Source organism: Antennarius striatus, chromosome 20 (assembly GCF_040054535.1).
Source record: "Antennarius striatus isolate MH-2024 chromosome 20, ASM4005453v1, whole genome shotgun sequence".
NCBI classification, from domain to species: domain Eukaryota; kingdom Metazoa; phylum Chordata; class Actinopteri; order Lophiiformes; family Antennariidae; genus Antennarius; species Antennarius striatus.
In genome coordinates, this window is record NC_090795.1 from 9,768,557 (window position 1) to 9,795,579 (window position 27,023).

At 40.5% G+C, this 27,023-nt stretch overlaps 3 protein-coding genes and 1 long non-coding RNA gene across 4 annotated transcripts; 1 reads left to right on the top strand and 3 right to left on the bottom strand.

Moving 5' to 3' along the window:
- Window positions 1–1,321: 1,321 nt before the first annotated feature.
- zgc:112332 (uncharacterized protein LOC553712 homolog) lies at window positions 1,322–9,326 on the bottom strand. Its single transcript, XM_068304479.1, has 7 exons — window positions 9,217–9,326; window positions 8,593–8,708; window positions 5,700–5,855; window positions 5,406–5,510; window positions 3,663–3,872; window positions 3,257–3,449; window positions 1,322–3,096 (listed from the first exon to the last, which is right to left on the bottom strand). The coding sequence occupies exons 1-7, from the start codon at window positions 9,225–9,227 to the stop codon at window positions 2,994–2,996; spliced, it is 894 nt and encodes a 297-aa protein (XP_068160580.1). The 5' UTR covers window positions 9,228–9,326; the 3' UTR covers window positions 1,322–2,993.
- Window positions 9,327–9,759: 433 nt separating this feature from the next.
- si:dkey-73n8.3 (uncharacterized protein LOC100150965 homolog) lies at window positions 9,760–13,316 on the bottom strand. The gene is made up of 7 exons (XM_068304406.1): window positions 13,180–13,316; window positions 12,858–12,973; window positions 12,282–12,437; window positions 12,082–12,186; window positions 11,636–11,845; window positions 10,906–11,098; window positions 9,760–10,078 (listed from the first exon to the last, which is right to left on the bottom strand). The coding sequence occupies exons 1-7, from the start codon at window positions 13,206–13,208 to the stop codon at window positions 9,976–9,978; spliced, it is 912 nt and encodes a 303-aa protein (XP_068160507.1). The 5' UTR covers window positions 13,209–13,316; the 3' UTR covers window positions 9,760–9,975.
- LOC137587784 (uncharacterized) lies at window positions 12,925–19,411 on the top strand. Its single transcript, XR_011033971.1, has 3 exons — window positions 12,925–12,995; window positions 13,732–13,824; window positions 19,275–19,411. It is a non-coding gene; the product is annotated as an uncharacterized lncRNA (long non-coding RNA).
- tnfrsf11a (tumor necrosis factor receptor superfamily, member 11a, NFKB activator) lies at window positions 14,755–27,023 on the bottom strand. The gene is made up of 10 exons (XM_068304405.1): window positions 26,716–27,023; window positions 22,413–22,491; window positions 21,899–22,024; window positions 21,364–21,510; window positions 21,188–21,278; window positions 20,842–20,918; window positions 20,494–20,601; window positions 20,243–20,292; window positions 18,770–19,688; window positions 14,755–16,099 (listed from the first exon to the last, which is right to left on the bottom strand). Exons 1-10 carry the CDS (start codon window positions 26,788–26,790, stop codon window positions 15,816–15,818), a joined length of 1,956 nt encoding a protein of 651 aa, XP_068160506.1. The 5' UTR covers window positions 26,791–27,023; the 3' UTR covers window positions 14,755–15,815.

Sequence of the window (27,023 nt, forward strand, 5' to 3'; positions counted from 1 at the left end):
TCACTGCAAGACGAGAGACCGGGTGGAGATGGCCATAGGCCTGCTGAAAGCCCATTTCCATTGCCTGCATTATCTCAAGATGAGAGGGCCTGTGATATAATTGTGTTGTTCTTCATACTATTGCCTCCATTAGAGGAGAACAACACATGTGCATCATGTGACTAAAACAGAAAAAATTAAACTTGGAATGCCTAAAAGCAATTATATGCAGTACAATGCCACAGCTATCGATGGAAGAACTAAAGCAGTTTTGGCTGTTATCAAGGAAACCGTGCAAAATGGCTAGATGTCAGATCTTGGTTTCAGTTCTTATATGATATACCGATAGGTATGTGCATGGGTTTGAATATTCTTCCTGTGTTTTGTAACTTTTCCTTCAATTCTCTCATTGTTAAATTGACTTAATTTCCACTCCACTCAAAATGTCATCAGTGTCACATTTGCAAAGTATCTGAAAAGGTCAATTTCAACAACTTTGACGATTATAACATTAAGGAAATACATTCAGAGTTCCCATAACTTTTACTTGAATGTTAAAAACAAGAACAACCGCATTATGTTTTACAGCATTACAGTTCTAATTTTTACATTATATACATCACATTCAATATATAGAAAAACTTCATATGTTCACACATTGTAACTGCATTTTGATTACAATCATAATGTCAGTATACTTTTTACTGAGGTAAACACATTAGTACAGTTCACTCACATCACAGATAATCTTATGCTGTTCCTTTCTCAACTAGCAGAAGTGCGAAAATGGGCACTTGACACAGCTCTGTACAAGCAGATAATTAAAAATTCTGTTGGGTTCTGTTGCCTATTGGGATAGGGTAGATTGGCGGTGCGTGCACACGCAGTGGCTCCTCTCTCTCCCACTCGAGCGGTTCTTATGTGTTTTTTTACTGCCTGTGGGTCTAACAGGACTGTAATTTTACCTGTGCTGTATGTCGTGCATATATAGTACATTTGACAATAATGTTAACTATGACTATGAAAAAGTAGCTGACCAATATTAATGATTTACTAAACAATAAAAATGGCTCCAGCACCCCACGACCCACGACTGCGGAAGAGGCTGGTATAGAAGATGAAAATGAAGAGCCTCCCATTAACCTGAACAAGAACTAGGCCTGTTGATTGCTGATATTTTCTTATGATATAAGAAAAATCACACACACTCTCTCTCTCTCTCCCTCTCTCTCTCTCCCCCTCTCTCTCTCTCCCTCTCTCTCTCCCCCTCTCTCTCTCTCCCTCTCTCTCTCTCTCTCTCTCTCTCTCTGTCCCCCTCCCTCCCTCCCTCCCTCCCTCTCTTTTCACCTACCCTGTCCCAATCTCCATTGTAATTCTTTTCCACCCAACTGGTCAAGGTGGATGGCCGCCCTCCAGAGTCTGGGTCCTGCCTTGAGTTTCTTCCTCAATGAGGGAATTTTTCCCTGCCAAATGTGTGTTGCTGTGATTAAGCGCTTTACAAATAAAAGCTGAAGTTGATTGATGTAAATTACCACATAAATAAACTAAGAAGGATTTAGTTTTTTCTATTGTAGACATATTGAAAATAATTCAACTGCCAGAGAATGCTTAAAAAAAAAAAATTAAGTATGGTTGAAACATACAATCTTGTCTGATAAATAATTCCTAAAATAAACATACCCTTGTGGAGTTGTTGAAGCTAGAATAAGGGCAGAAGTGAGTATTTGTGAGCAGCAGTATGGTTTCATGTCAAAAAAGAGTACTACAGATGCAGTATTTGCTTTGAGGATGTTGATGGAGCAGTACAGAGAAGGCCAGAGGGAGCTGCATTGTGTTTTTGTAGATCTAGAGAAAGCTTATGACAGGGTGCCCAGAGAGGAACTGTGGTATTGTATGAAGAAGTCTGGAGTGGCAGAGAAGTATGTTAGAGCGGTGCAGGACATGTATGAGGACTGTAAAACAGTGGTGAGCTGTGCTATAAGTGTGACAGAGGAGGTCCAAGTGGGATGGGACTGCATCAGGGATCAGCTCTGAGCCCTTCTTGTTCGATATGGTGATGGACAGGCTGACAGACGAGGTTAGACAGGAATCTCCGCGGACTATGATGTTTGCAGATGACATTATGATCTGCAGTGAGAGCAGGGAACAGGTGGAGGAGAAGCTAGAGAGGTGGAGGTTTGTCCTGGAAAGGAGAGGAATGAAGGTTAGCTGCAGTAAGACAGGATACATGTGTGTGAATGAGAGGGACCCAAGTGGAAGAGTGAGGTTACAGGGAGAACAGATCAAGAAGGTGGAGGATTTTAAGTACTTAGGGTCAACAGTCCAGAGCAATGGAAAGTGTGGAAAAGAGGTGAAGAAGCGTGTACAGGCAGGATGGAACGGGTGGAGAAAAGTGTCAGGTGTGATGTGTGATAGAAGAGTTTTAGCTAAAATGAAAGGAAAGGTGTTCAAAACTGTGGTGAGACCAGCGATGTTGTTTGGTCTAGAGACAGTGTCACTGAAGAAAAGACAGGAGACAGAGCAGGAGGTAGCAGAGATGAAGATGCTGAGGTTCTCTCTGGGAGTGACCAGGATGGATAGGATCAGGAATGAGTACATCAGAGGGACAGCACATGTTAGAGGTTTTGGAGACAAAGTCAGAGAGGCCAGACTGAGATGGTTTGGACATGTCCAGAGGAGAGATAGTGAATATATTGGTAGAAGGATGCTGAGTTTTGAACTGCCAGGCAGGAGGCCTAGAGGAAGACCAAAGAGGAGGTTTATGAATGTAGTGAAAGAGGACATGAAGGTAGTTGGTGTGAGAGAAGAAGGTGCAAAAGACAGGGTTAGATTGAGGCAACTGATTTGCTGTGACGACCCCTGAAGGGAAAAGCCGAAAGGAAAACAAGAAGAAGAAACATGCCCTTGTGACTGTACTGTACTTGAAAACATTAGACACTTTCACCATCATGTTTCACTAACAATAATGTCTTTATAAAAGCATTTCCTTCACTAAGTAGTCAATTTGCCTCTATTCACTGCCAGGTGATGCCGACCATGTTGCAGCTGACCTCCCACAGCTTTTGAGCCAAAACGTCATCAGAAGCTAACCTTGAGCAGCTTCCTGCGGCGCAGTCACTAAACATTCATAGGGAGAGAAAACTGCCATTACAAACAGCATGTTACATTTTAGTGCCTACTTAATAAAAATAAAAATAATCTACATTCCGGTTATTATTCTGAGCAGCATAAAGTGAAGATCTAAAATTTGCAGGTGAGCTGAAAAGCCATTCTATACCTGAAATAGCCTCCGCTCTGGCTCTCCAGGTTCGGCTCCACAGTGCAGTAGATGGTGGTTTGCGCTCCTTCCACTGTGGTCTTGGTAAAAACCCTGAAGATCTTCACTGCCAGCTGGATACACTGGTGCTGGTGCCTCCACAGGTCTGACTGAACCACCCCCGGGTGTAGGGAGAACACACACACACCTGTACCTGTAAAATGTATGCATTCACTTACACTGCTGTATGATGTTCTTCTGTGATTTTATACACACTTGTGTGATTCAAATCTATTTCTAAGAAAAATATATTTCTTTTTCCACAGGTACCTAAATGAGTGACAAAGTGAAGTCTAAATCTGCCGCAGCTCTTCAAGTAATGGAAATAAATGAGTTCCTTGAAAACAGCAGGACCATCTCATCTCACCTTGTAACCGTTTTGCCAGAGAGCGTGCAAACAGCACATTGGCTAGCTTGCTCTGTCCGTATGCCTTCATGGTATCATAGCTCCTCTCACTGTTGATGTCATCCAGCCGAAGCCCAGTCCAGGTGTGGGCCACCGACGCCACTACTACAATACGGGCAGGAGCTGAACGTTTGATGAGGTCCAGCAGCAGGTACGTCAACAGGAAGTGACCTGAGGACAGTCATAGGATATCTATACTGTACTTATGTTTCATTACCACACTCTAATAAGTTTTGAACAACCCAGGGACTTTTTTTAGAGCAGGTATATACAGTAAATAGAATTTCTTTGGCAGCTTTTAACATGATACAATTAATGAGATTTGATTATCATCAATTCTAATTAAATGTGGCGGAACACTAGTTGGGGATGTAGTTCAGTGGTAGAGCACGTGCTTTGAATGAATACTGCCCAGGATTCAGTCCCTTGGCATCTGCAGCCCTACGGGAGTACAAGCCATTGTCAATTGTAGGCCGGTCCCAAGCCCAGATAAACAAAGAGGGTTGCATTAGGCAGGCCTAAAACAAAGAAGAACTTTGCCAAACAGATATGAGCCTTGATTCAAAATGGAAAAAGGAACGCTGATTTGAAGTAACATCTCATTCTGAAGAAAAAGAACAACCTACAACACCCAGCTTTTAATGGAACTGATGCGGAGGTGAGGCAGCGCCGCTGACTGAGCCGACATGAAACCAAACAGACTCCCTGCGCAGTTATTGTGTTTGTGAATTCTGTGAACGACATTTACAGACGTGACTTGAATAGGGTTGCTTCCCTCACCATTGTTCTTCATTTCCTGTTGTACTGATGATCTATCCAGTTATTTTAAGGACATGTATACATATGAAGGCTGGACAAGCACAGCATGCATGTGTGTGTCTGCTCAAATGCTGTTTGTATATGTGCAGCTGAGTTTGAGTAGTTGTTCTCCTTGTCAGCCTGTGGCAAACATAACACTGAGGAATAGATTACAATGCGCCCTCGTGCATTCGCACATCAAGGCTCGCGACTTCACCTCATTGCAGATTTTTGGTAGGCAGTCACATGATACCATACGCACATTCTATTGGCTGACGGCATCCGGAAGTGCGCTACGTTCCATGAGTCTCGGACTTACATGAGACACAAAAGTGCTTTAAGCCGTCGATAAGAGTGTGGGAAAACTACCTTCTATCTGCAGATGGAAGGTAGTTTGATATCAGTATGGGGAGGGTCATAACGTTTAAATTATCATAAACAATAAGATAGTTTGTTGCTTTATCGCAAAATTTGTTAATCGCCTGTGGTTCCTGGAACGCATTAACCGCGAATGAGGGCACACTGTATATAGGAGGAAGCCATTGTCCAGTACAGGACAATACCTTTAAAAAAGCAGCATCTCTTAGCTTCCTGGCTGATATGACAGACAGCTTTATGTGTAATTTATAAGTATTATCTGATAAGGAAAAAAACAACAACCTTTTTTATTAGTAGGAGTAGCCCTCCTATCTATATGTATCCATGTTAATAAAGTATAAAGTATGACTGCTTTTAAATTAATCCACTTTGAAGCCAAAACATGACAATTTGAACTCTCTCTTCTATTCATATCACTAACAAAAATCACAACCCATTAAAACACTTTTTCTTGACAGAGTCTCAAGAATGAATGTGAGAATAATATTTCAGATGAAGGCAGAAGCTCCAGCTTTCAGTATGACTCACCCAAATGATTGACACCTAACTGCATTTCAAACCCATCAGCAGTCTTGGAGTAGGGACACATCATGACACCCGCATTATTTATCAGGACATTCACCTGTTTCTCCTCTGAAAGGAACATCCCACACAAACATGTAACACAATGAATAATTAGCAATCAGAAAAAGCTACAGTGGCTTTAGACATGCAGACAGGAGTTAATCATAGAACCGCCAATCTGCCGTACTTAGGATATGTGTTTCTGGAGCATATTGAAGGAACTCTGTACAATGTCGTAAACCATGGTTAGCTGCCCACCTTTGTTAATGAGTTCAGCAAATGCTCTGATGGACTTCATGTCAGACAGATCCAGTTTCCTGATGACAATGTTCTCATTTCCTGTGTCTTCAAAAATATCTGTTCTTGCCTCCTCTGCTCTCTCGAGGTCCCTGCATGCCATCACGACACGTGCTCCTGAAAACAACAAAGGTCACAACTCAGAAGTACATCCAAATCCCCTTAATCAATAGTTTCCGTCTTCTCAGTGAACACATGAAACCTAAATAAGTCTTAGTCATAGTCAACTTTAATATCAAATGTACCATATATGCACGACATACAGCACAGATGAAATTACAGTCCTCTCAGACCCACAGGCTCAAGCCTGTTGACCTTCTTGTGGACATCCGCCATCTCAAACTTGTGCTCTGGAGAGCAAAGATAAGAATCTATGAAAAGAACTGAATGAGGACACATGAGAGTAGCCCTCACAGAAATCTTTTGGAGTTAAGACATATTGGTGTATTCCTACAACACTGTTTTGTTTTTTTTATTATTGAATTTCTTATTCATCATATAGTTATAACTGTCTGTTTTTCTAGAGATCGATGGTAAAGTGACCACAAACCACTTCCTTAATTCATTGCAGCTATTTTACCATATAAAATCTGTTATTTCCCTTATTAACTTGTTAGCCACGGGTAAAACTAACATCAGAGGAAGTAGTGCAGTCACCCAATTATATCTTTTATCCTGATTTCCATGCAGTTACATGCAAGAAAAGAGATTCCTCAACATCATCTGACTGATGGATGATCCTGTTGTGATTTGCTGTCGTCACCTCAGAGGAAATGATGCCTCATCTCTAAAAAAAATTTAAAAAATCCTTACCTCTCCCTATGCATTCTCAGAATATGCAGGGGAAAGAGACAAGTCAGGAAGTGTGAAAGAGAACTGAGTTCATATTCTTCCACGTCACACTAACTTTTTTCCTTCTTTCCTCATTCAGCTAAGGTGAACTATTGAAGATTCTACACTTGCTGGAACAAATTTCAGTCCTTTTATGCTCCAGACCGAGAATGTGCAATTTCCACCTACCTACCTACCTACCTACCTACCCACCCACCCACCCACCCACCTACCTACAAGCCCAATATAACAAATACAATGGATGGATGTGAGGGCATTGTGCTATAACATCTCTTCTTGTTTTGGTTGAGGACATATGGTGCTGCAATCAAATCCCAAACTGTTTTTTTAAGACATAAGCAGCCATTATACCTGGTTGAATATAAACCTGACAGTGATTAAGACAAATTTTCTCAACACAGCAGGATTTAATCCTTGGGAGTTTCCAAACTTCAAAAGATTTGCTTATTTGCAGGCATATAAAGCTACCTCCACTAATAGACAAGGAAGTGCTTACATGTCTCTGTGTGGTCTAATCCTCCTCTAATGTTCTCTAAACTCTCATTTAGCCAAATGCTCTGCTCGCGTGACCACAACGCCCTCTCAGCTGTGTCTCTTCAGACACAAATGACAATGCATTCTCCTTAATGAGCCCAGAAAGAAGCCATTAATCAGATGGAGCGTAGCTTCTGCATCCCATCAAAGTGTCTTTGTTTCCACCCTGTAGTTCCCATGTGGGAAAATCCTACTGTTCCTGCAGCCAAGTTCACTCAATTAAATGAAACAGTAAACAGCGAGAGTGAAAGAGGGGTCAAATTAAAAATTATCTAGCGGGTGATTACACAGCGTGACACATGCATGAATAATGTCAGTATGCAAATAAGGGCTATATATGAAACTACTGCATATTCTGTATACTCAGACAATCAACAATAACTTTTACCATTACACTTTGATGAGTAATATGCATATATCACCCCATCAGTGTGTCCAAAAGTGAAAGATGTGAATAAATGATTAAAAAATATGAGATTCGGTCTTCAATTTTCATCACACAGTGACCTGAGGAGCCTCCTTCTGTTATGAAACCTTCCAAATCTAATCACATGGACATCATGTCATTGCGTAATGCCATCTTCTGAAGAGCAATGAAGTAATTTGGCAGTGTTTCCTCCAGAAGCAAGAGACAGCATATTATTATGTCTCTCTGGTAGAAATTATACTTTTTCTTTATGTTTTTTTTGCCTCTCCTTTCTCAAGATGATGCAAAATAATAAAATGCTGACACGTATTACATAGATTATTGGAAAAGATAAGATATCCATGTGTCAAACATGTGAGCGAAAACAACCACATGTGTTCTTTTCTTCAAAAAGGAGAGGCGGATGTCCTGCTGGGCAGATAAATGAACAAACTGAATCACATACTGGACAGTTTTCATAGAAGGGTATTTGTTTGTGTATGTCTACACTGCAGGGCGCACCCTCCTATCTCACTTTGTTGCTTGCATGGTTTGGGAGGGGAGCAGACCCCCACAATACTCCCTCTGTCCCCTTGATGTCACGTCTGTCTTTCATCACTGCTTTCTGTGTTTCACTTGGATTTGCAACAAGATGCTCATTTTGATTGCAATGGTTTCAAATCCATTCTTAATCTCCCATTCGTCTTTGCCTTGGAATAGGTTAAAATTATGCCGCTCTCACTGACAAGTTGGTTATGAAAATCCCTGATATTCCCACACAAACAAAAGCACATTCAGTTAACAAAAGAGACGGATTAAACCTGATTTCATGGTGGTGGTCTGAGGACAGAGGCCACATGTAAAGATCACGTTTAATAGCTTTAAACCACCCAAGCATTGGAAGTGCTTAACTCCAGGGAAAAGAGTGGCTTGTGCAGTGAGTGAAAGTTGGGGAAAATGAAAGAAAATAAAACACAGTGCAGGGCATAGACACACCGATGTGACAGAACCAAAAATAGAGACAAGTGGAGGCGCGGGAGGAAAAACAAGCCCAGACTCTACCTCTTGTTGCCAGGTCCCTGGCAGTTTCTTTGCCAATACCAGTGTTGGCTCCAGTGATGATGACTGTTTTCCCATCTAACCGCTCCTCTGAGGACCAGCGGTTACAGCACACACTCCTAGATAAAGCATTTGCAATTAAATCATCAATAATGGAAGAAAAATGTCAAGCACACCCTTCATAATAAGTAATAGCTGTCAATTGTCTATAAGTTTAGACATTCAGCCCACAGAAGACATTTAAAAATAAAAAAACCAAACCTAATGCAAACACATATATATATATATATATATATATATATATATATATATATATATATATATCATTCATATGCAATAGGTAATCCATATTTTTTATCAATAAATATTTAATTATATCATTTGTCTAATTTGCTTTAAAAATTATGAAAACATTCAAATTTATTTTGACAGACTTACAGGAGAGTGTCAAGTATTCCACAAATAACCGACAACAAGTATGACGCAAATTCCACATTTTCCACAGGGGTCTGATGTACTGCCACATCTGACGGAACGGTAAAAATCCCACATACCCCGAACATAGCTGGTGCGTTCAAGATCATGCCTTTATCGTTCTTTTTTGTTAGATTTTTCTGTTCTTCTTACCTGCAATACATGCTTCCACTTTGGCCAGAAACGACTTTACCTCCTCCGGTCCTCCAAACAGTTCGAGGCTGGATTTCGTGCTTGTCATCTCCTCCTCCTCCTCCTCCAAAGTGTTTGTCATCGAAATGTATCGGCTGGGCCAATCAGGTGCGAGCTGACGCATAATTGATTGTGAACTTGACGAGGCAGGGAAACAACAGGCTGCTTTCCTGTCGCCTCTCTGCGGTACGGCAGTCGCACTGGTAAACTGAGCTGATTTCATGATTGCAGTATATTGAAAAAAATGAATGAATAATTAAATTAAGTAAAGAAATACCTCTTCAGGGTCAATAGCCTTGTTTTTTAGTCATTAAAATATTGCAACATTGCATCCTGGCCACTTGAGGTCTCTCCAGGATCAAATCTGAGCAGGTTGCAAATGAATTCTAAAAAGAGCTGCTGTTCATTTCCAAGACATTTATTGCTCAGCATTTCTTTTCAGTCCCTGATGCAATCAGTAAATATCAGAAATAGAATATTGTGTGCCCAAAAAAGTATGTGATCTTTCAACAGTTTAGTATGACTAATATTTTTATTTGCTCAATCGCCATCATGTTCCATTAAAACATTACTCAATCAAATTCTATGCCACCCAAACTACATTCATATTTTGTTTGCATCAAACACATCCAATTTTCAATACTCCTTTCATTTAACACCAGGAAAACCTCTCATGGATATTTCTTTATAGAATGTAGAGACCCCAACATAAGACCACGTTTATCTCCAGCGGATCCCCAGCAAGTGGCAGCTGATGGCCCACAGCTTTAAGGCAGTGCCGTCATCCTGACCTGCCCTGCAGCTCTCAATTTTGGCACAGTCCCTGTGAGGACAGGAAAGACAAGACAGGGTAATGTTCTCTTTATATATGTGCAGTATTTTATTACATCCTGCTTCAAGGCGGTGATGTATTGTGATTATCAGTGTTCATGTGTTCGTCTGTTCGTTCGTTCGTTCGTTCATTCATCCGTTTGTTTGTCCATCAAAATATCTACACAACCGTTGCAGATAGAAACATGAAACAAAAAGCAGATTACTCGGGCAGCAAAAAGGATGAAAATGAGATGATAACCTTGACCTTGAGACAAGGGAAACAACAGGCTGGTCAAATTTCCACTTTTGTACACTCAGGAACTGGATAAGATAGAAAGACAAGAGAGAAGGCCAGTGTGAGTAAGATCGTAGATCAAAGCTAGTGCTTTTATCTACCTATGCATTAGCTTTGATCTATGGTCAAAGTGCATAGCTTAGTGCATAGCTTTGACCTACCCTGAAAGCTCAAACCTATGCACTTGTCAGGTACTACTTTCAGGGTACCCTGACCTACCTTGGAAGTAGGTCAGGGTAAGTCGCGGGACTTGTTGCAGCATCTGACTGCCTTGGTTTGGTTTTAAAATGCCTTTTCAAACAAACACCTCTTATTTGAACACCCTCTACCATAATTGCCTCCCTGTGATTTTAACCTAAAGTGAGAATGGGTTGATTTTGATGCATGTAAAAAAAAAGGTGGTTGTTAAAATGTGTATGATGTGATAGAGTCTGATATCTGTTCTCATATCATGTCTGTTCTCATTAAGAGTATTAAATGCTTGATTTGAGTTTATTGATCTGGATGTCACCACAGCTGCTAATAAAACATTTCAAACTGACTTGTAGTGTCCTCCGGTGAGCAGCTGATTCTCAGGTGTGACAATGCAGTAGATAATGGAGTAGGCTCCCTCTGCCGGTGTCTTGATCAGATAACTGTAGGTCTTGACAAAGTTCCGAAGGAATTGTGGGATGTGCCGGGTGATGTCAGTGTTCACAGAACCAGGGTCCACAGAGTAAGTTGTTACACCTAGAACTGTGAGAAAAGGAATGCATTTGGGTTGATGTTCATGCCAGCTTTGCAAAATGAGTTGCTTATTATGTCAGTATATTAACACAATAATATAAAAAACAAAATCACGATACTGTGCATCCTCTAGAAATCACTATGATGCTCAATCATTCAACGTGAAAGTAAGAAAACTGCCATTGTTCAAACACAGGTATACTGCAGATATGCTTGTGAATATGGAATGATCCTAAATATTGTTAGATGTGGTAGATAATCTGAGATTGACAAAGGAACAATTTTTAAAACAACCACATTATTCACAAACAATTTCTCCTCGCTCTATTACTTGCCCAGAGCGGTTGTGGTTGAGGCATGAGACTCTCATACTGGCTAACGACGTAGATTGAGTTTTTCATGCACAAACACAAAAAGGCACAGAAATACAATACACACACACACACACACACACACACACACACACACACACACACACACACACACACACACACACACACACACACACACACACACACACACACACACACACACACACACACCTACCCTCAGTTCTTTTGGCCAGCTCTCTGGTGAACAGGACATTGGCTAGCTTGCTCTGTGCGTAGGCCCTCATTGGGTGGTAGCTTTTCTCACTTTTCAGGTCATCAAAATGGATTTTGCCATAGTTGTGTAAAACGGAAGACAAGTTAATGACCCGGGATGGAGCAGAGAACTTCAGCAAGTCGAGCAACAGATAGGTCAAGAAGAAATGACCTGTAGTGGAAGAAAGTGGGCAATACAGAAGGAAACACGGGAGGAGCAAAGTGGAAACGAATGGAGACTAGTAAGAGAGGAGATCCAGTGGACTGGATCATAATGAATCATGTTGCAGCATCGCTGCAAAGATTTATTCCAATAATAAAAACTAGAAACACCTTTTAAACTTTAACTTGGACAGAGGAGGAATATTCGTACAACTAATGTAACTTCTCAATATATTGATCTCATACCTAAGTGATTGACTCCAAACTGTGTTTCAAATCCATCCACTGTCAGACCGTAAGGGCAAGCAGCCACACCTGCATTGTTGATCAGGTAGTGAAGAGCCTTCTCAGCTGGAAAGCAAAAATTACATGATGACATCACAGTCTCATGAAGTCATATATGCTGCAGTTCGGAGTAAGCGTTCGTATTTGTATCTGTTACCCACAGTTGTAGACGCTCTCGGCAAACAGGCAGATGGACGTGGTGTCAGCCAGATCCAGGAGTCTGGCAACCACCTTAGCTCCCTTTACCTCCCTGATGATGTCACGGGCGGCTTGCTCTCCCTTTGACATGTCTCTGCATGCCAAAATCACCCGTGCTCCTGTGGACATTAACGCCTCTTCATGACGACTAGATAGAACACATTCATGCTGAAATTGGAACAAGTTAAGTTGTGGCTGAGCTGACTTCAGTTTTGTTTCAGGGTTCAAAACTCTCTACTCTGATCATCTGCGTTTCGCCAGCATAATTTAATTCCTTCAACAGTGAAATCAAAACCAGCTTTATCGGCCAAATTTGTGCACACAAACAAGAAACATGACTCTGTCTTAACATGGTGCTGGGAAATTGAAGTTAGACTAAAAAATAATCACAGAAAACAAGATGTGCAGTAAACAAAACATTTTAGGAAAACTTGCATGCTTTTACATCCTTCTTTAGCTAGATGTGTTTTCCAGTAAAACAAAGAACCTCTAAGTCATCCTGGCTCTCATTTGACTGTCATTAGTTCTGTTTTGCTTGCCTCTGCCAGCCAAGTCCTTAGCTGTCTCCTTGCCTATTCCACCACTAGCTCCCGTCACTATGGCTGTCTTCCCATCCAGACGCACATTCGACGACCACTTGGGGACAAACAGAGACCTAAAAAATGTACAAAATGAAGGTATGAAACCATAGTCGTCACAAGTTTTAGGGCAATGTGGACACTTCATTTGATATGTTGGTATCAATGTATATCCAAATTAAATTAATTAAGTATACAGATATAAATGTAATTCACAAATAGTATGTTATTCTGATGCTGCAACCAGTATGTTATTCTGGTGATGATTTTAAAAGCTTCTCACCTGATTCCTTGCATTTTGGAGGTTTGCATAGATCAAATGTAATATTCCTCACAAGGGCTGACAGCTGATAGAAGTCTGCTCCAAGCATGCAAAAGGAAGGACGACTGGAGACTGGGCATAGAAACAGTGGGTCTACAGTGTATTTGGAAGACATAAATAGATACAAACCCCCCTCTGTTGAAAGTCTGTCGTTGTAACTAATCAATCAGAAAAGGTTCTTTGGATGTAATCACATGAGGAGGAAAGCGAAATGGAAATGTCTGGAAAGACCTGATTGATCAGCTGCTCTCGGTGGTCTTCTTCCTGCCAGGATCGAAATGCCAAAGATCTCTGTGCTTGGTGATCGTGTTATTACTTTGATTGTCTTATGTATCTATCTTATAAACCTCCTCCCTGCACAAAAGTAAAATCAAAAAAGTCCTTTCTTATTTGATGCACTAAACCGTGAAGAGCATTGGGAAGTTTAATGGTGCAGGGATCTCTAAGTGAAGTTATCAGAGACATGCAATGCATTGTATGATTTTATCATGCGTAAACTCACTATCTGTGCAGGAACTGTTTCCACCGGCGGGGGAAGCTAATCTTACATGTAATTACCAGTGCGCAAGAGTCAATGTTGCTGAAATGAAGACACCGGATCCACAGGTGAGTCGGGTGATTTCATCATTTCACTGCTGTGGATTTTTTGGTGCTTTCCACGGGAAGGATCTTAGTTATCAGGTCGCTGTTGTACCGACTGCTGATTGGGGATAACCGTATTTGATTCTTAATGGAGCAGAACCTGAGGAAACCCCTAATTTGAGTTATGGTCGTTTAAAAAATACCTACATGTGGGTAAGTGAGTTGTTTTTGTTTTAGACCATTTTGATAGTTCATAGATATTTAATCTATGCAGGACCTGCTTATAAATCAAAAGTTGACAAACAAAGGCTCATTTTGTTCTGTTAGATTTTTCAAATTCACTTAGATCTGAACTTCATATAGTGACCACTAGAGGGGCGTGCTGCAACGTCTTTCCTGTACTCAGTGAAAAGAAAGAGTGTTTTGTGCCACATAGAAGTTTTTTGGGGAAAGCATTTGAATCTACATTCAGGCTCTGTGCTCACCGCCCAGCCGGGTCTCATGTAAACCATGTGGAAGGTAGTCATAACTTCCTGTTTTCACAAACAACCATAAAAAGGAAGGGTGAAATGCACACACACACACACACACACACGCACGCACGCACGCACACACACACACACATATAAACATACTTCTGCTGACCTAAACCAGGCCTAAATGATGCTGCCGGCTCGTCTCATGTGGTCTCTCTCTGACGCTAGCTGGTCTGACTGTTATTTAGTTTCTGCTCACAGCTGCTCGCCATCCCCGAGTCTGATGAAAGGAAGCCTGTCCTGTCTGTCTGTCTGTCAATTTGGGGTTAAAGGCAGAGAAGCTTTGCCACATGTGTAATTAACATTTCGTCAGAAAGATTATGTATGAGGTAGATGACTCATTCATTGTCAGTCCAAGGATAGGAACGTTGACAGAGAGAAACAACAGTATGTAGAAGAGTGACCAACCCAGAAAAGATGAAATGCAAAAACAGATTTAATTTTCCAACCAAAATATTCTTTCAGTCATTCATTGTCTGATTGATATGTACATGATTATTGAAATGCAGCATGCATATGTTGAGGTTGTGATTGAAAAGTCCCTTTTAACTCCTATCATACTATTACACCGTAATGGTTTTACTCAAACACATCCACACCTCCAACCAAATGAGAGGAAACAAAAGATCGTCTTTGCTGTTGTCACAAAAAAAATCAAGCGCCTTTCCAAAATACAAACACTGATCACAAATACATCTCTGGACATTATACATAGACAATATACTTTGTAAATTATAACAAATATAACCAGGCTGACATTTTGCTTTTCTTCATTAAGACTAGCATCATCAAAACAAAACAAACAGGAATAGCATAGTTTATCAAATGCACAGCATTTTTTCTTAAGATGCAAACTGCACTTGTGGTGCAATAAGGAGAGAGTGTTATATCAAAAATTATTGTCATCAATAAAATAGTAGCTTTTGATTAACCCTGAAAACCAGTAAATATGAAGATCCACTCTTTTTTCATGTTTTTCTTTCTTTTTTCCTTTTTTACGAATTTTTATCCTACTGGATTTTATTATTTTAAAATTATTTTCTACTGTTCCAGTATTTGTTTTCATTGCATGACTTTGTAATAGCAAATGCAATTGATTCCACACGGTGGATATAAGATGTCAAAATGACAAAATCTACAGGGTTAAAAAAACAGATATCGAAAAACTGAAACTTGGGCAACTTAATGAAGGATGGGAGAAATGAAAACCCTTGTCTACAAAGACCCCACTGAAATTTATTTGCGAAAGTGTGACATTGTTCCAGTCTGAACCAGTTTCTCCTCTTATTAAAATGGAGTTCCCAATAGAAAAAACGACTTCAGTGACACCTCAAATGAAATTCAGTGACCACTGTTTAAAACTGAAAGGATAAAATTAATAATTTTTCCTGGGACAGAAAATTGATATGGTAGACAGATTGTTCTAAATTGTTCACGTATATACATCTATCTCAAAGATTTTCATGTAGATGGACACGTTCACTTTCCCATCGGCCGCTCCTCTACCACTTCCTGAACTGGTAGCGTCTCATCCTGCAAGGCACTATGCGAAATGGATTCCTCTGATGAGATCAGGTAGTTCTGAAAAAATGGGGCTGTCTCATCTGCCTCTTCCTGGACAGGGCTTCTGAAGGCATCGTCCTGCCCCGTCCCATCACTGCCCAGAGACGTCTGGCTGACATAGACAACGATGACATCTCCGCTGAAGTTCATCACTTTACCGCTAGAGATGAAGGTGGTATTGTGGTTTCCAGACACCTGACCTGAATGGAAGAAATGTGTGGGGATGAGATTTTGTGAGAAGCTGGGCAGTGGAAAAAAGGAAATGTGTTGAAATATGTATGTACCTATATACAGAACACATACATATGTTGTGGAACTATTGTGTAAGACACTTCTTCAAATTTCCTCCCTATACAAGCAGACAGAGCTTCCTGTATGCATGACGTAAATGAGAAGGGTCTATTTCTTGGCTAACCTCTGATGACAAATTGACAGTGGGTGTAGTGATTGTGCAGAGTGACCACAGAAACACCACAGCGACATAGACTGCCTTATTGTGTCCTTTCCACCTTCAATGATTCCAGCGTTTTTTAGCGTGAGAAACTCAAAATCTTTGAAAACTCAGAAGTTGACAAGGGTTTAAGCCGAAACAGACATGGATGAATGAAGGAAAAAAAAGTGTGGTTCAACTCTTTCTAACCTTTATTCCATCTAATGGTGGGTTACTCCAGATGAAGACTTTTTATGATTTATCTCAGTTAACCGATACTTTAATTTTCTTGATACCACAAAACTAAAAATAATATTTGTTCAGATTTACTGTTGTCCATGCAATGCTCACATATCTGTTTCTGGGGAATTAAGAAATAAATGTTTTGTCTTGGAACCGATTTTTAACCCGCTGGTTCCAATTCAATCCAGCCTTCTGTCTGCTTTTCAGCTGACAGAACCAGCCAACCCTCTGTGAGTCACAGCTAAGGCTTCATCTAATCACACATTTATATGCACAAACACACACACACAAACACACGCACACATACACACGTGTACACATGGCATAATGGCCATTCAGAATGTAAGTAAACCAACACTAGCAGACACTTTCACTTATGCACACTAAAGAAGACAAACACAACTGCACACTTGCAGAGCGTAGCTGTGTTCCCATTCTGATTGCCTTTCCCAGAATACTAGATGCAGAGGTTGAAAGTATGTCATTTAACCACAACTTAGAAAACAAAGCTGTACAGAATCTGCTTGGCTTCTTTTGTTTATCTTTTCTTAATAAAACGCTGCTTTTTGTAGATGACCAGCAACTCTAACAATATATTTTACCACAAAGACTACAGCTAAACTCCTATAGAACCTTTCTTCCTGTTTCTGAATCAACCAAAATTGCAATTCTATTATCTCTTCTCCAAGATCTCTAGTATTTAGGCTGGGCTGCAGCCAATTGAGCAGTAAGATATCTTATAAATACTGCTGAGCTGCTCCTGAACAAATGGATAATGCATACCCTTTACTATAGTACACAACCAATGTGTCAATTTGACAGCTAAAATTTCAGAATTTTAAAGCCAGCAGTGGAAACCTCGAAACCTTGCCTGACATTTAGATAACATTTGCAGGAAGTTCATTTGATCACCTGCCATTAGTGAATGATGGGAAATGGGGTCTATGTCAGCCCAGCAAATGTATAATTCATCTACCCAGTCATCAGTGAGAGAAGAAAAAACATCTTCACAACTTTGAGCTGTTTTTGTTGGGTGGCAAAGGCCATAAAAGCATTACTCAAGTGCTGCACATCTTGCTTAAATTAAAACTGTGGTCACTTTGCGCAAGCCTATGGAACTCTGGGTAAACAGGAGCTTTCTAGATGGCATGGTTCACATTGACACATAACATTGTGTTAAGAGTGGGGTTCGCTGGCTCATCAGACACATATCTTATTCCTGCTCCCTGTGCGGTCCCACCAAAGTTAGGGATCCAAGTATCAATAATGGTTTTAATAAAAATACATTTCTTGGAAACAGTCAAGCTTCTTATTCTCGCAATGAAACCAATCCTCTGTCACAAGTATGTTCACCAGATAATACCCCAGTCTGTGCTAACCGCATCCCAATCAGACTGTTCTGATAATACCATAACAACTGTTTCAGGCACAATAAATTTGCCTTCCAGATTTCTCTTTTTCCTCTTTGGCAGTAAATGAAGGTCTCGGTGAGAACAATTCAAGTTCAACCATGTGGCAGTAAAACTTTCCATTAAACCAACATTAACTTAATTCTGTTATTCTTGGTGGCTAGTCCCGCCTATTCTGCGGTGAGGGAACATTGCAGTGTAGTACATCAAATTATATATGGCCATGACCCTGTGGCAATGCAGTGGTGAGTGCCTACATAAACAGAGAACACAGGATCCACAATGCAAACACAACTCTGGTCTCAGTCTTCATGATGATCTATTATCCCCTTAGCACACAAACATTGTGTGTTCAGTCTTCACTGACATTGTTGGGTGGTCATACCAAAAGTATCCAGGAATTATCCAGTGCCATAACATCTTTGTATTGTTGTGAGCTACAAATACCTTGACTTTCTGGGAATGTACATGCTGATGTATGGAAGCCTAACTTCCACAAGGAAAGCTCAGCAATAAAAAGAAAAACTAGCAAAAAACAACAACAGTGGTAAGCACAATAATGATCTATCTATCTATCTATCTATCTATCTATCTATCTATCTATCTATCTATCTATCTATCTATCTATCTATCTATCTATCTATCTATCTATCTATCTATCTATCTATCTATCTATCTATCTATCTATCTATCTATCTATCTATCTATCTATCTATCTGCCACACAAAATGTTTTCCACTATCTAGAAGAAATGGACTTCCAACAAGTGACTTTACATTTTTACCAACCTGAGGTAAGAGTGGGTTCAGCCAGCTGACTGTGGAGGCTCTCAGGTGTGCACTCCAGTTCTGATTCCACAGATGAAAGCTTTTTCCCTCCACTATCCCCCAAGTCAGTTCCCTGGCCTTGCTCCGGGCTTGAGGCCTCTGGGGTCTTGTCCAAGTACAGATCTCCAACAGACGAAGAAGTCACCAAGGTCATTGCTGTACTATTATCTGTGGAGGTTAAGTCTTTGCTAACTGGTACCGGCCTGTATAAATCCTCTTGTTTTACAACAGACTTATCAGACAGATGAGATTTAAACTCTGGTCTCACCCGAGACAATGGCGGGCAATGTTCAGGAAGTGGACTAGATGAAGGGATTTCAGCAGAGTTGTGGAGGAGTGGTGGGGAAAGGGAGACAAGAGATGCACCTCCAACCTCACTTTTGGAATCCATTCTGTCTTTATTTCCATCATTTTCTGCCCTAACACACAAAGTTTTCTCCTCTTTCCCATTTTCATCCCCATCAAGCCCTCCACAAGAGCAGGTTCCTGGAGTCCCAGAGCTGACAGCCTGGCTGCAGTCCTCATTCTCCCCTACTTCCAATGGCTCCCGGATGGGCATTAGACATGCACAAGAACCTGCCAAAAGAGGCGACACACTGATGACCTCCTCTTTTACGGACACCTCCTCGGGTTCTCCAGATCCTTCACTATGATCCTCTTTTAATGTCTTCCTCTTAGTCCCTTCATCCTCTGTCGTTTCCACCGTGAGGGGCAGTGAGACCTTGACGTCAGGAACGGAATTAGAGAAAGTTCTTGGGGTGCCTTCGACGAGGCTGTGGGGTGCTTGACAGACCAGTTTGGTTGTCTCACAGGGGGTACATTTGAGGCCTCCAGGGCCTTCTCCTCCTGTTCCACTGTGGTAAAGAGGGGCTAAGGTTTCCTACAATGACAAAAACAAATAAAGCATTGTGAATAAATTGTATGTGTTATGTGTGCTGTATTGGTTCCTAATTACATCTACCAAGGAACCAATCTTTTTTCCTGGTTTGTTTGTCTTTTAGCAGGTTGAGTCAAAACATGATGAACATATTTGTATTTTTAAAAAATGTTTGGAGTGATAATTTGGTGATAACAAAATTAGAGGCTCAAAATAATCATGATTCACTGCCTACTCGATGTGTTCATTAGGCAGGTGAGTGAACAAGAGCTGCACCCGCTGTCCTCCAAACAGGAGAGTGTGTCAGGCTCCTGTGGGAGTCAGCTCCATTACAGATTAGAAAAGGGAGAGGTGCCACAGGGAGATAGAAGTATGCCACAGATTTCATCGAGAAGTCATGGATGAAATTTCATAGGGAAAGTGAGCCAGCTTGTTGAGGACTTACGATCTCTAACTTCTGTCTCTTTAATTTATTTGTCATACACAGTATATCATGAACAATCTCCTGTAATAAATAAGAATGTATCCATTGCCTTTTAAATGAAAATCCCTTTTACCTGTTGTATCCTAGTTCTCTTCAGATTCTGGACACAGGATCGTAGATTAACTAGAATTGAAGAACACAGCAAAGAAATTCTTTTAATAGTTCAGGAGCAGAAACTAATTTTTAATTAAGTTTTTTTACAAAGACATTTTCAGGATTTAAGTTGTTACTTCTCAACCACTTGTGTGCATAAATACTTATCTGCTGTGAACTGACACGTTACCAAAAGAATGAAACGGAGAAAAAAAATATTTCAGGACCTACCAGAAATTAATTTCAGTTTGTCTTTGTAGCAGAAGAGCAGCAGGATGAGGAGACACAGAATGGTGATTACTGACAACACTGAAACTATCACCCAGGAGGGGGTCGCACCTGTAAAAAACAAGGGAATGGTCAAATTCATGTTTGTCTGCCCTGATTCTACTGTCGGTAACCAAATAGTTGTAAATATCTGCAAAAGATAAAATGCATCACACAGATTTTCCAAATTATTTTGCAATTATTCTTCCTAGTTGCAGAGGATATGCACCATTTTTACTCCTGTATCTTAACACTAAGGAGCTCTAACATAAATTGTATCTTGTGCTTATAGTAGCAGAGAAAGGATCTCACCAGAAACAGGAGGCCCACACACGGCATCGGCTGTAGCACTACCTGGTTGTGTTTCACTTCTTCCCTCAGCCTTACAACTTGAAGAGAGGATTAAATCACAGTAAAGACGGGTAATTGCACACACTGACAAATGTTTGGTGTACTTTTGTTTTACTGGCCAATCAAGTCAGAGACAAAGACTACAAAATTAATTATGATAAGAAGTTCTATGTATAGCACATTGTTTCATTTTATTAAAAATGTAACATTGTTTACTTGTATCATCAATATGAAATAAATTTGAATTCTAAATTTAAACGATAAAAAACATAAAAAGACAGAACTGCATGTGCATAAATATACTTACTTAGTCCACTGTCTGCATTGTTCTGCACTGTTGTCAGAAGAAAAGAAGCCTTTCTTACAAGGCACACACTTCTTCCTCCCATTAGTGTCCTCTGGAATCAATCATGTACATTAACATAAGTATATAATCAATAGTCTGGTTGTAATTGATTGATTTTGATTCGACGTTTGTCTCACCGGGGTCCACTTCTAGTCCAGACCCAGCTCCGCAGGTGGGTATCCTCTCGCAGTACTCACAGTTGACGGGATAGCACTGGAGGCCGGCCTTACAGCGACACGGCTCCTCCGCCACAAGATTTTCAGGCATCTCCATAAATCCTTTAACTAGAGTTCAAAGAGGAGGAGCAGTTCAGTGCACAGGTAGGTCCAAATCCTTGACATAGATTATGATTTATGTTGTATTGCAAAACCACTCCAAAGGTTGGTTCTGTGTCGGTAGCTGGTTTAAAAGATGACAAGGATGCAAATAGATGCTAATTTATTTTCACACATGTATTTGCATTAACCAAATTGTCTGGCTGTACTACAAAAACATTTGGTGTGACTAATCAGGGGTGTTGCATTGATTTTGATGTGGTACTGTTCTAGATAGCTTCATATTAAAAGTTCTGTTTTTGATTTTCCAACGTAAGTAAATTTGGGTTCATAATATTTTAACTAGTGAAGGCTTTCATGTTGTTTTTGATGCCCCAGTTCAAGCTGACGCACTGACCTTTGTCACAGACCGTCTGCTGAAGACAGCGCGTGTCTTCGGTCCAGCCCGGCTGGTATTCACCACGATTACATTTGAGACACACAGTCTGGCGGGAATCGGTGCAGTCAGAAAACACCCTGGAGCCTATCAGGATAGAAAGGGAGCGACAGAGGGAGGAAAAAAAGTTAGATTTAATAGTGCATGATCACAGTTAGCAGTAAAACCCTAATGAGAGAGGAGAAAAAGGAGGAAATTAACAAAATAAAAGTTATTTTCCTCTTTTGAAGGAGAGGCTACAGTAAGTGGGTCAGATGTCACAGTGAGTCGTGTGAGTGTATATATGTGGTTACGTATTCCAAGGCCATTTTTAGACATAATGTTCAATTTTTAAACACACTTCCTCTTTTGATCTTTGTGAATGGAAATCTATTCTTATTTCATACGATGAGACTGTATTAGTGTATGTACGTGTGTGTGTGTGTGTGTGTGTGTGTGTGTGTGTGTGTGTGTGTGTGTGTATGGGGGTTATTACCTGGTCCACACTTCCTGCAGCATCTGGAGTTTCGCAAGTAATGATTTTCATCACATTGGAGAGATTTGGAGACCACATTCTGAAGAAAAAAAAAACAACAACAACAAAGCATAGGAAACTTAGCCTTAACCTTTTATGTAAAACACATTTGCCAAAAGTCGTCTCAAACCTATATTGAGAAACAACAGGTTTAAAAAAAAATACCACAGATGACCAAACATATCATGACTTCTTCATCTTTTCATCTTTTGAATCCACGCGTGATGTGACTGCAGTTCCCATTTCCAAGGCATGCCAGCAACGTTTTCCAACACTCTCAGAGGCACCTGACCACAGCACTTGTGTCCTCCAAACCAGTGAACTAAAACACTAGCAAGTACGCAGTTTGTACAGTAAAACTGAGTGTAAGTTGAATCAATCAACTAAGCTTGAAATTGAGAACATGGGGCCATCGATATTTGAAAGAATAATCGACAGCCACATGCCACATGGGGAGAAAATAATCTGAAAGAATTATTTTTTATTGGACTGCAAAGTATAAATGATGGAATCAGCAAGCACAGGAAGTAAATGGTGTGTGTAAAGAAAAAGGTCTCCGGGAAGTTCAGAGCTAAATGGTGGTTCATCTCCTCTTTTGTAACTTCCTGCAATGCAAAGACTGACAATTTCTTTCAAAAATGTAATCTATAGTTGTATCAGAATCAGAATAAGAATGTCCTCCTCTCCATCACTACAGTAAGTGAGTCTAACTTAGCTCCAACAATGTCAGCAGCCCTGCGGTTCAGTCTGTCCACCCTTAGACCACTGCCCCAGCACACCACAGCATAGAGTAAAGCACTGACCATCACAGACTGACAAAACATCCTCAGCATGGTGTTGCAGATGTTGAAAGACCTCAGACCTCAGCCTCCTCAGGCAGAAGAGATGGCTTTGGCCCTTTCTGCAGAGGGTGTCAGTCTAGTTTATTGTCAATGTGGACATTAGCAAAATTCTTGTAATGAAGAAGACAACCGAACGGAACATTGGTGTGTTTAAAAAAAAATCACTGGAAACGCCAGTAGTAATGTAAGCCATATATGCTTGCCACACACTCCACACTCCAACACACACTCCAGCCTCCCTAAATTAGGGGCTGGTAAACTCCTCGCCGCATTGCCGAATTAGGCAATCTGGCTGTTATGATAAAAATGAAGCCAAAGCCACAGTGTCTATATATAAATGCAGAAAAATACAACCTATAGGCCAGACAAGCCTCCTCCTTTTTCTCTTTCAGCATTTCCTCTCCCAGACAGACAATTATCTCAGTTTGAATTTAAAAGATGTAGAAATGAACACTGGGGTGTTGATATTGTCTTCCTTGTCTCCTTTTCTGTCTCTCGACAATCTTCACCCCAAGTTGCTATCTTTCTGTACCGCCTACAGCTACAAAAATGTAGTACAGTATTGGTAAGTGTTTAATTACCCACTCTCAGCCACTCGCACTTCAGCAAGTCTTTTTTTTTATAATCCAACCAGAGGGATAATGATGCACAGCTCTCGGAGCTCAGACCACAGCACTAATGAGGACCATGTGCTGCAGCAAACAGAAGTTGCAGAATCACAATGGTTCCCACACATATAAAGACCGTCTACACAGGTAGCTGGAGATGCGTAGAAGCCCTATAGAGCAACGGTGGTTCATCTGGACAACTTGGCCACCATGCACAGTAAGCCAAAAGAATGCTGGGAATTGTATTTGTTTTACCAACCCATCTAAATATTTGGTCTCTGTGATGCAAGGCATGATGTTTTTATACACTAAATATATATGTATGAGGAAAAGAACTGATCCACCCTATATGATTGTAGGTTGTCATGATGGTCAAGACAGAATATCCTACCTCAGGACAAACTAAAGGCCGTACGGAGTTGGACGTAGGCTTATTTGAACGGATGAAAGAAATGGGAGGAATACTTAAATGTACGGTGGAGAGAAAGGACAGCATGAAATGGAAAAAAATTAAAAAGTGACCCTAAATGCCCCCTTTTTAAAGTTTAATTCCAGGAGGTTTTGTATGTCTTTGAAAAATCAGTTGTGTGATACCATCACACAGGAGTGCTACACAGTGTGCATTCCTTTTACCACAGGAAAACTGGAGAATTTGCATAACGGCCACAGCAGCAGTCGGCGCTGAGCCAAGAGAGGCACAGTGTGACTCCAGAGGTTCTAGTTACCTGTGATAAGGAGCTGTAAAAGTCTGCGGCATAACAATTGAATCTTTGTGCATTGTTTGTGAAAGTTATTGATTCTTCAAAGACCTGAAAAACATGCATTTGAGCAACACCTGCACAGATCAGCATATTTTCCATTGTTATATAATATACTGTATATACAGTATAATTAATATTTTAAAAAAAACATTCAAACCGTACATATACAAGCATTATATGCATATAAATTATTACTTGACTGGGAATAAAAAAAATGGATGGCATTGTTCATCTGTTTTCCATTGTTTTACTTTAAAAACTGGCTGTGACTTCTTTGCCACCTTGTCAGTAAAAACTGGATGTCAAATGGCAGACTCTGCAAGTTTCTCATGGGGAAACTCATCTGGTACATTTATAATGACATTTCTTACAGCAGAAAGAGTCAGCAAAAACAGCGAAAGCCTACAATCTGTAAATCTAAACCACAAAGACTAGAGTTCAGGAGATTGTGGATTTCCAAAGGCCAATACATTGCCAATACAGTGGTTTCTCACAAAAAAGAACACTGATAAATCAGCCATCATCAACCCAGATGAATAAAATTTGATAAAAGTATTGCATTTTTTAATCTGTCCCTTTATTAGAACTTGGATAACTGTTGGACTGAACATATAAATTACTGTGATAAATAAATGGATGAACAGATACCACGAGTTTGGAAATCAAGTTCCACGACAACTCTGATCTGTGTGTATTGTTTTTAACTGTTTTTAACTAGCTTAATCTAAGTGTACATCATTTCCTCACACAAAGCTCTATTGTCATTCAAAGCTGCATGGCTGATCAATTTATTGTCTCTGTTGTCTGTGAGGTTAAATCAACTGTGGATCGTCATGCCTTATGCAATCTGGTATTTTCTGAAGACATAAACAGAGACATAACACTGATCACTGATATGGCGACGGCCAACTGACTGGCTGGAGTGAGAACAGATAAAGTGATGGAGGAAAGATGGTTTGATGCAAAAATAAATGGATGGATGGTAAAGCATGACCATTAAGTCCAGGATCCATGTGGGCAGGAAAACAAACCAATCCACTAAAGCTCAGTTTATTCAGGATACTGGACCTTTACACTCTACATCTTGAAGTCATTTTATGTTGCTCAATGTCACAGACAAGTTAATGTGGAATGGGTCAGATGAAGTGGTTGAAAACCAAGAAAATGAAGGGGAATTCTTTCAGGATACTGTGAGTCAGTCATGGCAAGATCATGGTGAGAACAAACTGAAGCCAGAGCTCTACTCAGTCACCTTAAAGCATGGATGAAAAATATTTCCTCCCGTCCGTGCTGGGACTCTGTTTCCTGGCATTTGCTCCCCACTTACACAAAAGTGAAGTGTATCTGACAGAAAATCATCTTTCATCTAGCTGTGCCATTACCTCTCTGGATCTAAAAACGGGCATGATGCTGACTTCCCCTGGCATTCTTTCTCCCAAAAGATTTGGAGAGGCAAAGAAGAAAAACAAGGGATAATGACCATCAGTTCCAGTCAAACTCTTAACGAGGCTGGTTTACAGTAAAACTGCAGTGACAGATCACTGGTGCCCAGCAGTCCTACCACTACAACCACAGCTTACATACTCCACCTGGACAGAGTTAACTCCACGGTTTAAACAACAACATGGAGAGCTTGCCATGAACTATTCCATTTTTCACCTTCAATTTGAATATGGCTGTGGATGACTTTATTTAAAATCCTAATAACATACATCAGTGCCAGCGGGACCAACCCGAGTCACTTCTTCACCAAGTGACCAAGATAGAATGTTTGATGAAGAGAAAAGAGCATCCATCCGCCAGAGGATGTTCTTGCGGTCAGAAGAGAGGATGTGGACTCGATCCAATTTCCAGTGTCCGTGCGTAAAATTCTTTACTACCCTTCCTCTTCTAACCCGTAATTAAATCATCATGGGTCCGTGTTTTCAATCAACAGTAGTTACGAGCAATATCGTGAAATATGGGGGCAAAGGAGGGAGAACACAAAGAAAAGATCATAAAATATTTCAAAAGTGTAAAACTACAGCAATTCTGTGTGCACCGCATGTATTACCTGTGCGTAAAAGTTGATGAGGGCGAGGGTTATCCAGCCTTGGACAATCCAACTTGTCGAAAAGTTTGGTCTCATCTCTCCTGGTCAATAAAGGCTGCCTATAAGGCTTTAAGTTTTGGGTTTTTTTTTGTCTCAACACCAAGACCCGACTCAAAAATCACTTATTCTCTTGTGCGTAAATGTGATAGGTCCTCCACGACGTCTCGCAGGGCATTCTTGCGCCTTCATCCCCGTTTGGGCAGCTGCTGATCCCAACTCACGGCTCCTCTCATCCGTCTTCTGCTTTCACCTCCGCATTGTGGAGGATT